Raw genomic sequence first — 10,027 nt, forward strand, 5'->3', positions numbered from 1 at the left:
TGTGCCACTCACCGGCTCGTTGACGCGGGGCACGAACACGGCCAGGAAGAAGACGGCGGCCACGGGCGGGGCCAGGTACGAGGCCAGCGCCTGCATGTAGTCGAAGAGCTGCCCGCCCCGCGCCGCCTCCACCACCGGCAGCCAGGCCAGGCTCAGCCCCACCATGGCCACCACCCACAGCCTGCGGGCAGGTGAGCTCACCTCAGGCCACGCCCAAAAAATTCGGGGTCCTTGGGAGGTCGGGAACCCCAAATTTGGGAGGTCCGAGGTACCTGAGACCTCGAAATTTGGGGTTTTTGGGCACCTGAGAGGCTCAAATTTGGGATTCTGGAGGTCACCTGGACACCTGAGGTCACCTGGGGTCACCTGAGGTCACCTCAGGTCATGCCCAAAAAATTTGGGATCTCCAGGATCTCTGGAACCCAAAATTTGGGAGGTCCGAGGTACCTGAGACCTCGAAATTTGGGGTTTTTGGGCACCTGAGAGGCTCAAATTTGGGATTCTTGAGGTCACCTGGGGTCACCCCCAAAAATTCGGGGTCGTTGGGAGGTCGGGAACCCGAAATTTGGGAGGTCCGAGTTACCTGAGACCTCGAAATTTGGGGGTTTTGGGCACCTGAGAGGCTCAAATTTGGGATTCTTGAGGTCACCTGGACACCTGGGGTCACCTGGGGTCACCTGAGCTCACCTGGGGTCACCTGAGGTCACCCCAAAAAAATTTGGGGTCTCCAGGATCTCCGGAACCCAAAATTTGGGAGCTCCAGGTTACCTGAGACCTCGAAATTTGGGGGTTTTGGGCACCTGAGAGGCTCAAATTTGGGATTCTTGAGGTCACCTGGACACCTGAGGTCACCTGGGGTCACCTGAGCTCACCTGAGGTCACCTGGGGTCACCTGAGCTCACCTGGGGTCACCTGAGGTCACCCCAAAAAAATTTGGGGTCTCCAGGATCTCCGGAACCCAAAATTTGGGAGCTCCAGGTTACCTGAGACCTCGAAATTTGGGGGTTTTGGGCACCTGAGAGGCTCAAATTTGGGATTCTTGAGGTCACCTGGACACCTGAGCTCACCTGGGGTCACCACCAAAAAATTTGCGATCCCCAGGAGCTCCAGAACCCAAAATTTGGGTCCTTCAATGTCATCTGGAGCCCAAAATTTGGGGTTTTTGGGCACCTGGAAGGCTCAAATTTGGGATTCTCGAGGTCACCTGATGTCACCTGAGCTCACCTGGGGTCACACCCAAAAAATTCGGGGTCCTTGGGAGGTCGGGAACCCCAAATTTGGGAGGTCCGAGTTACCTGAGACCTCGAAATCTGGGGGTTTTGGACACTTTGGATGATAAAATTTGGGTTCCTCGAGGTCACCTGGGGTCACCTGAGCTCACCTGAGGTCCACGCCCAAAAAATTCGGGGTCGTTGGGAGGTCGGGAACCCGAAATTTGGGAGGTCCGAGTTACCTGGGACCTCGAAATTTGGGGGTTTTGGGCACTTGAGAGGCTCAAATTTGGGATTCTTGAGGTCACCTGGACACCTGGGGTCACCTGGGGTCACCTGAGCTCACCTGAGGTCCACGCCCAAAAAATTCGGGGTCGTTGGGAGGTCGGGAACCCGAAATTTGGGAGGTCCGAGTTACCTGAGACCTCGAAATTTGGGGGTTTTGGACACTTGAGAGGGTCAAATTTGGGATTCTTGAGGTCACCTGGGGTCACCTGAGGTCACCCCCAAAAAAATTTGGGATCCCCAGGAACTCCAGAACCCAAAATTTGGGTCCTTCAAAGTCATCTGGAGCCTAAAATTTGGGGGTTTTGGGCACCTGGGAGGCTCAAATTTGGGATTCTCGAGGTCACCTGATGTCACCTGAGGTCACCTGAGCTCACCTGAGGTCTCCCCCAAAAATTTCGGGGTCGTTGGGAGGTCGGGAACCCGAAATTTGGGAGGTCCGAGTTACCTGAGACCTCGAAATTTGGGGGTTTTGGGCACTTGAGAGGCTCAAATTTGGGATTCTTGAGCTCACCTGGACGCCTGAGGTCACCTGGGGTCACCTGAGCTCACCTGAGGTCACCTCAGGTCACGCCCAAAAAATTTGGGATCTCCAGGAGCTCCGGAACCCAAAATTTGGGAGCTCCGAGTTACCTGAGACCTCAAAATTTGGGGGTTTTTTGGCTCTTGGGATGATGAAATTTGGGTTCCTCGAGGTCACCTGAGCTCACCTGAGCTCACCTGGGGTCACCTGAGCTCACCTGAGCTCACCTGAGCTCACCCCCAAAAAATTCATGGTTGTTTCATCAAAGATCCAAATTTGGGGTTCTCAGGTGTCCAGGTGTGTCCTCACCTGTCCCTCCCCCATCCCAGGTGTCCCAGGTGTGTCCCAGCTGTCCCCAGGTGTCCCAGGTGTCCCCAGGTCTCCCAGGCGTGTCCCAGGTGTGTCCCAGACCCCCCAGGTGTGTCCCCAGGTGTCCCAGCTGTCCCAGGTGTCCCAGGTGTCCCCAGGTCTCCCAGGCGTGTCCCAGGTGTGTCCCAGACCCCCCAGGTGTGTCCCCAGGTGTCCCAGCTGTCCCAGGTGTCCCAGGTGTCCCCAGGTCTCCCAGGCGTGTCCCAGGTGTGTCCCAGACCCCCCAGGTGTGTCCCCAGGTGTCCCAGCTGTCCCAGGTGTCCCAGGTGTCCCCAGGTCTCCCAGGCGTGTCCCAGGTGTGTCCCAGACCCCCCAGGTGTGTCCCCAGGTGTCCCAGCTGTCCCAGGTGTCCCAGGTGTCCCCAGGTCTCCCAGGCGTGTCCCAGGTGTGTCCCAGACCCCCCAGGTGTGTCCCCAGGTGTCCCAGCTGTCCCAGGTGTCCCAGGTGTCCCCAGGTCTCCCAGGCGTGTCCCAGGTGTGTCCCAGACCCCCCAGGTGTGTCCCCAGGTGTCCCAGCTGTCCCAGGTGTCCCAGGTGTCCCCAGGTCTCCCAGGCGTGTCCCAGGTGTGTCCCAGACCCCCCAGGTGTGTCCCCAGGTGTCCCAGCTGTCCCAGGTGTCCCAGGTGTCCCCAGGTCTCCCAGGCGTGTCCCAGGTGTGTCCCAGACCCCCCAGGTGTGTCCCCAGGTGTCCCAGCTGTCCCAGGTGTCCCAGGTGTCCCCAGGTCTCCCAGGCGTGTCCCAGGTGTGTCCCAGACCCCCCAGGTGTGTCCCCAGGTGTCCCAGCTGTCCCAGGTGTCCCAGGTGTCCCCAGGTCTCCCAGGCGTGTCCCAGGTGTGTCCCAGACCCCCCAGGTGTGTCCCCAGGTGTCCCAGCTGTCCCAGGTGTCCCAGGTGTCCCCAGGTCTCCCAGGCGTGTCCCAGGTGTGTCCCAGACCCCCCAGGTGTGTCCCCAGGTGTCCCAGCTGTCCCAGGTGTCCCAGGTGTCCCCAGGTCTCCCAGGCGTGTCCCAGGTGTGTCCCAGACCCCCCAGGTGTGTCCCCAGGTGTCCCAGCTGTCCCAGGTGTCCCAGGTGTCCCCAGGTCTCCCAGGCGTGTCCCAGGTGTGTCCCAGACCCCCCAGGTGTGTCCCCAGGTGTCCCAGCTGTCCCAGGTGTCCCAGGTGTCCCCAGGTCTCCCAGGCGTGTCCCAGGTGTGTCCCAGACCCCCCAGGTGTGTCCCCAGGTGTCCCAGCTGTCCCAGGTGTCCCAGGTGTCCCCAGGTCTCCCAGGCGTGTCCCAGGTGTGTCCCAGACCCCCCAGGTGTGTCCCCAGGTGTCCCAGCTGTCCCAGGTGTCCCAGGTGTCCCCAGGTCTCCCAGGCGTGTCCCAGGTGTGTCCCAGACCCCCCAGGTGTGTCCCCAGGTGTCCCAGCTGTCCCAGGTGTCCCAGGTGTCCCCAGGTCTCCCAGGCGTGTCCCAGGTGTGTCCCAGACCCCCCAGGTGTGTCCCCAGGTGTCCCAGCTGTCCCAGGTGTCCCAGGTGTCCCCAGGTCTCCCAGGCGTGTCCCAGGTGTGTCCCAGACCCCCCAGGTGTGTCCCCAGGTGTCCCAGCTGTCCCAGGTGTCCCAGGTGTCCCCAGGTGTCCCCAGCTGTCCCCAGGTGTGTCCCTCACCTGCCGGCCAGCAGCAGGTGCCGCGGCCCCGCCCCCGGCCGCACTTTCCGGTACACGTCGAGCGTGAAGAGCGCGGCCGAGCTGGCGAAGATGGAGGCCAGCGACGACATCAGCGCGGCCAGCACCACGGCCAGCATCAGCCCGCGCAGCCCTGTTAATTATTCATTAATTAACGGTCATTAACGGCGAAGGAGCGGCGGAAATCGGCCAAAAAACGGCGGAAATCGGCCAAAAAACGGATTTATTAGCCCCAAAAATTCAATTATTAGCACCAAAATCAGCATTAATGGGCTGTTATTAGTCCTAATAATGTGTTATTAGCCACAATAATTATTAGGTGTTAATTAATAATAATTAATGGTGGAAAAACGGCAAAAATTGGTCAAAAAATGGCGGAAATCGGTGAAAAAACGGATTTATTAGCCTCAAAAATTCAATTATTAGCACCAAAATTAGCATTAATGGGCTGTTATTAGTCCTAATAATGTGTTATTAGCCACAATAATTATTAGGTGTTAATTAATAACAATTAATGGTGAAAACACGGCGAAAATCAGCAAAAAAACGGCGGAAATCAGCAAAAAGTCTGATTTATTAGCCCCAAAATGGAATTATTAGCACCAGAATCAGCATTAATTGCTTATTATTAGTATTAATAAAGTGTTATTAGCCACAATAATTAGTTGTTAATTAATAGCAATTAATGGTGAAAAAACGGCAAAAATCGGTGAAAAAATGGATTTATTAGCCCCAAAAATTCAATTATTAGCCCAAATGAATTAGCATTAATTGCTAATTATTAGTCTTAATAGTGTGTTATTAGCCACAATAATAATTAGTTGTTAACACAAAAATTAGCATTAATGGGCTGTTATTAGTCCTAATAATGTGTTATTAGCCACAATAATAATTAGTTGTTAATTAATAACAATTAATGGTGAAGACACGGCGAAAATCGGTGAAAAATCGGTGGAAATCGGCGAAAAAACGGATTTATTAGCCCCAAAAATTCAATTATTAGCACCAAAATTAGCATTAATTGCTTATTATTGGTCTTAATAATGTGTTATTAGCCACAATAATTATTAGGTGTTAATTAATAATAATTAATGGTGAAAAAACTGCAAAAATCGGTCAAAAAATGGTGGACATCGGTGAAAAAATGGATTTATTAGCCCCAAAAATTCAATTATTAGCACCAAAATTAGCATTAATTGCTTATTATTAGTATTAATAAAGTGTTATTAGCCACAATAATTAGTTGTTAATTAATAGCAATTAATGGTGAAAAAACGGCAAAAATCGGTGAAAAAATGGATTTATTAGCCCCAAAAATTCAATTATTAGCCCAAATGAATTAGCATTAATTGCTAATTATTAGTCTTAATAGTGTGTTATTAGCCACAATAATAATTAGTTGTTAATTAATAACAATTAATGGTGAAAAAACGGCAAAAATCAGTGAAAAAACGGATTTATTAGCCCCAAAAATTCAATTATTAGCACCAAAATTAGCATTAATTGCTTATTATTAGTATTAATAAAGTGTTATTAGCCACAATAATGAGTTGTTAATTAATAGCAATTAATGGTGAAAAAACGGCAAAAATCGGTGAAAAAATGGATTTATTAGCCCCAAAAATTCAATTATTAGCCCAAATGAATTAGCATTAATTGCTAATTATTAGTCTTAATAGTGTGTTATTAGCCACAATAATAATTAGTTGTTAATTAATAACAATTAATGGTGAAAAAACGGCAAAAATCAGTGAAAAAACGGATTTATTAGCCCCAAAAATGGAATTATTAGCACCAAAATTAGCATTAATTGCCTATTATTAGTCCTAATAATGTGTTATTAGCCACAATAATAATTAGTTGTTAATTAATAACAATTAATGGTGAAGACACGGCGAAAATCGGTGAAAAATCGGTGGAAATCGGCGAAAAAACGGATTTATTAGCCCCAAAAATTCAATTATTAGCACCAAAATTAGCATTAATTGCTTATTATTAGTCTTAATAATGTGTTATTAGCCACAATAATAATTAGATGTTAATTAATAATAATTAATGGTAGAAAAAGTTCTTGTTATTACTCATTAATAATAAACTAATTACAGCTAATAATCGCTAATAATCATTAATAACCACTAATAAATCATTAATAACGCTAATAATCGCTAATAAGGAACTAATAATCATTAATAATCACTAATAAATCATTAATAATCACTAATAAATAACTGATGATCACTAATTAGCAGTAATTAATTACCGGGGGGCAGCAGGCTCAGCACCTGCCTGGGATAGGCCACACTAATAAATCATTAATAATCATTAATAAGTCATTAATAACCACTAATAAATCATTAATAATCACTAATAAATAGCTAATAATCACTAATTAGTGCTAATGAGCAGTAATTAATTACCAGGGGGCAGCAGGCTCAGCACCAGTCTGGGATAGGCCACGCTAATAACCGCTAATAAATCATTAATAACCACTGATAAATCATTAATAAATCACTGATAAATATTAATAATCACTAATAAATAACTGATGATCACTAATTAGCGCTAATGAGCAGTAATTAATTACCGGGGGGCAGCAGGCTCAGCACCAGTCTGGGATAGGCCACATTGGAGCAGCCGAGGGCGGAGCCGCAGGCCCGGGAGCAGCCCTGGGGGTCAGCGCAGCCCACCACCTCTGCGGGACCAGTATAAACCAGTAAGGACCAGCACGGACCAGTATAAACCAGTATGGACCAGTACAAACGAGTATGGGCCAGTATGGACCAGTAAGGACCAGTACGGACCAGTAAGGACCAGCATAGACCAGTATAAACCAGTATAAACCAGTAAGGACCAATATAGACGGGTATAAACCAGTATAGACCAGTAAGGACCAGTATAAACGAGTATAAATGGCTAGGGACCGGTATGGACCAGTATAAACCAGTACAAAGGAGAATGGACCAGTATAGACCAGTAAGTACCAATATAGGCCTGTATAAACCAGTATAAATGGGCATGGCCCAGTATGGACCAGTACAGACCAGTATAAACCAGTATGGACCAGTATAAACCAGTACAAAGGAGTATGGACCAGTATAGACCAGTAAGTACCAATATAGACCTGTATAAACCAGTATAAATGGGCATGGACCAGTATGGACCAGTTCAGACCAGTATGGATGAGTATGGACCAGTATAAACCAGTACAAAGGACTATGGACCAGTATAGACCAGTATAAACCACTATGGACCAGTATGGACCAGTAAGGACCAATATAGACCGTTATAAACCAGTATGGACCAGTATAAACCAGTATGCACCAATAGCTCACTATAATGGGGTGCCACCTTGGGCAGCCATCTTAGATTTGGTGTGTAGCAGCCATCTTGGGTGGCCATCTTGTAAGCTCCAATGGTGGCAGCCATATTGGATAAATCCCTTAAACTAATATAAACCAGTATAAACCAGTAAAACCAGTATAAACCAGTGTGGACAAATGGCTGGCCATAGTGGGGCGCCGTCTTGGGCAGCCATCTTAGATTCATTCTGTGGCAGCCATTTTGGGGGGCCATCTTGGAAACTCCAATGGGGGCAGCCATTTTGTTCGGCCATTTTGGTGGCCATATTGGATAAGTCCCTTAAACTCCAAATATACCAGTATAAACCAGTATAAACCAGTATAAACCAGCATGCACCAATGGCTCAATATAATTGGGGGCCATCTTGGGCGGCCATCTTGTAAGCTCCAATGGTGGCAGCCATATTGGATAAATCCCTTAAACTAATATAAACCTGTATAAACCAGTAAAACCAGTATAAACCAGTGTGGACAAATGGCTGGCCATAGTGGGGCGCCGTCTTGGGCAGCCATCTGAGATTCATTCTGTGGCAGCCATTTTGGGGGGCCATCTTGGACATGCTGATGGTGGCAGCCATCTTGGTCACCCATCTTAGATTCATTCTGTGGCAGCCATTTTGGGGGGCCATCTTGGACATGCTGATGGTGGCAGCCATTTTGGGTAGCCATCTTGTAAACTCCAATGGTGGCAGCCATATTGGATAAATCCATTAAGCTAATATAAACCAGTATAAACCAGTATAACCCAGTAAAACCAGTATAAACCAGTGGGGCTCTGACCCGGGAAGAGGACGCGGGCGGCCATGCCGGGCAGCACCATCAGGAACATGGGCAGCACCTTGAGGTAGCCGCAGACGACGCAGCCGGCGCGGACGTGCGTGAGGGAGCGGCCGGCGAGGCAGCGCTGCACGATCACCTGCGGGGGAGGGGCCCAGTTGCACACCAGTTAGAGACCAGTTAGAGACCAGTTACACACCAGTTACACACCAGTTACAGACTGGTTAGAGACCAGTTATACACCAGTTAGAGACCAGTTACACACCGGTTAGAGACTGGTTAGAGACCGGTTACACACCGGTTAGAGACCAGTTACACACCAGTTACACACCAGTTACAGACTGGTTAGAGACCAGTTACACACCGGTTAGAGCCCAGTTACACACCGGTTAGAGACTGGTTAGAGACCGGTTACACACCGGTTAGAGACCAGTTATACACCAGTTACACACCAGTTAGAGACCAGTTAGAGACCAGTTACACACCAGTTACAGACCAGTTAGAGACCAGTTACACATCAGTTACAGACCGGTTAGAGACCAGTTAGAGACCAGTTACACACCAGTTAGAGACTGGTTAGAGACCAGTTACACACCAGTTACACACCAGTTAGAGACCAGTTATACACCAGTTGTACACCAGTTAGAGACTGGTTAGAGACCAGTTACACACCGGTTAGAGACCAGTTACACACCAGTTAGAGACCAGTTATACACCAGTTAGAGACCAGTTACAGACTGGTTAGAGACCAGTTATACACCAGTTAGAGACCAGTTACACACCAGTTACACACCAGTTACAGACTGGTTAGAGACCAGTTACACACCGGTTAGAGCCCAGTTACACACCGGTTAGAGACTGGTTAGAGACCGGTTACACACCGGTTAGAGACCAGTTATACACCAGTTACACACCAGTTAGAGACCAGTTAGAGACCAGTTACACACCAGTTACACACCAGTTACAGACCAGTTAGACACCAGTGCTCCCAGTTAGAGCCCAGTGCTCCCTCCCAGTCCCTCCCAGTCCCTCCCAGTCCCTCCCAGTATACCCAGTCCCACCTGGTCGGTGCACCAGTACCAGGCCGAGATGATTCCCAGTCCCAGCACGAGGCCGGGCCAGGGCAGGTCCCCAGTACTGGGATCCCAGTTAGAGCCCAGTGCTCCCAGTTACAGACCAGTGCTCCCAGTTAGAGCCCAGTGCTCCCAGTTAGAGCCCAGTGCTCCCAGTTACAGCCCAGTGCTCCCAGTTAGAGCCCAGTGCTCCCAGTTACAGCCCAGTGCTCCCAGTTACAACCCAGTGCTCCCAGTTACAGCCCAGTGCTCCCAGTTACAACCCAGTGCTCCCAGTTACAGCCCAGTGCTCCCAGTTACAGCCCAGTTAGAGCCCAGTGCTCCCTCCCAGTCCCTCCCAGTCCCCTCCCAGTCCCTCCCAGTATACCCAGTCCCACCTGGTCGGTGCACCAGTACCAGGCCGAGATGATTCCCAGTCCCAGCACGAGGCCGGGCCAGGGCAGGTCTCCGGTACTGGGATGCCGCAGGAGGTGGAAGGCGTCGGGCCGGGGCCGCCCGCAGGGCCCCGTGGCGTTGGGGGGCAGGGCCAGGGGGTAACGCTCCAGCAGGCCCTGGTACCCCCCCACGGCGCCCAGTGCTGCCAGAAACCAGTACGGACCAGTATAAACCAGTATGAAGTGGTAGAAACCAGTAAAGAGTGGTATGGACCAGTATGGACCAGTATGGACCAGTATAAAGGAGTGTGGAGCAGTGTGGGGGGTGGGGGTGGGTTTGGAGAGTGGGTGGTGCCTCCCCACCAGTAATCAGTATGGACCAGTATAAACCAGT

The 10,027-nt window shown here is 50.1% G+C and overlaps 1 protein-coding gene across 1 annotated transcript; it reads right to left on the minus strand.

Moving 5' to 3' along the window:
- Positions 1-12: 12 nt before the first annotated feature.
- LOC121344677 (sodium/glucose cotransporter 2-like) lies at positions 13-9,836 on the minus strand (the record flags this gene model as incomplete). Its single annotated transcript, XM_041420847.1, has 5 exons — positions 13-181; positions 4,033-4,183; positions 6,635-6,742; positions 8,190-8,325; positions 9,637-9,836. Coding segments are annotated over 5 exons (764 nt in total), but the record flags the coding sequence as incomplete, so codon positions are not given.
- Between the last annotated feature and the right edge of the window lie 191 nt (positions 9,837-10,027).

This window comes from Onychostruthus taczanowskii, unplaced genomic scaffold, assembly GCF_017590055.1.
Source record: "Onychostruthus taczanowskii isolate IOZ18803 unplaced genomic scaffold, ASM1759005v1 scaffold667, whole genome shotgun sequence".
NCBI lineage: Eukaryota > Metazoa > Chordata > Aves > Passeriformes > Passeridae > Onychostruthus > Onychostruthus taczanowskii.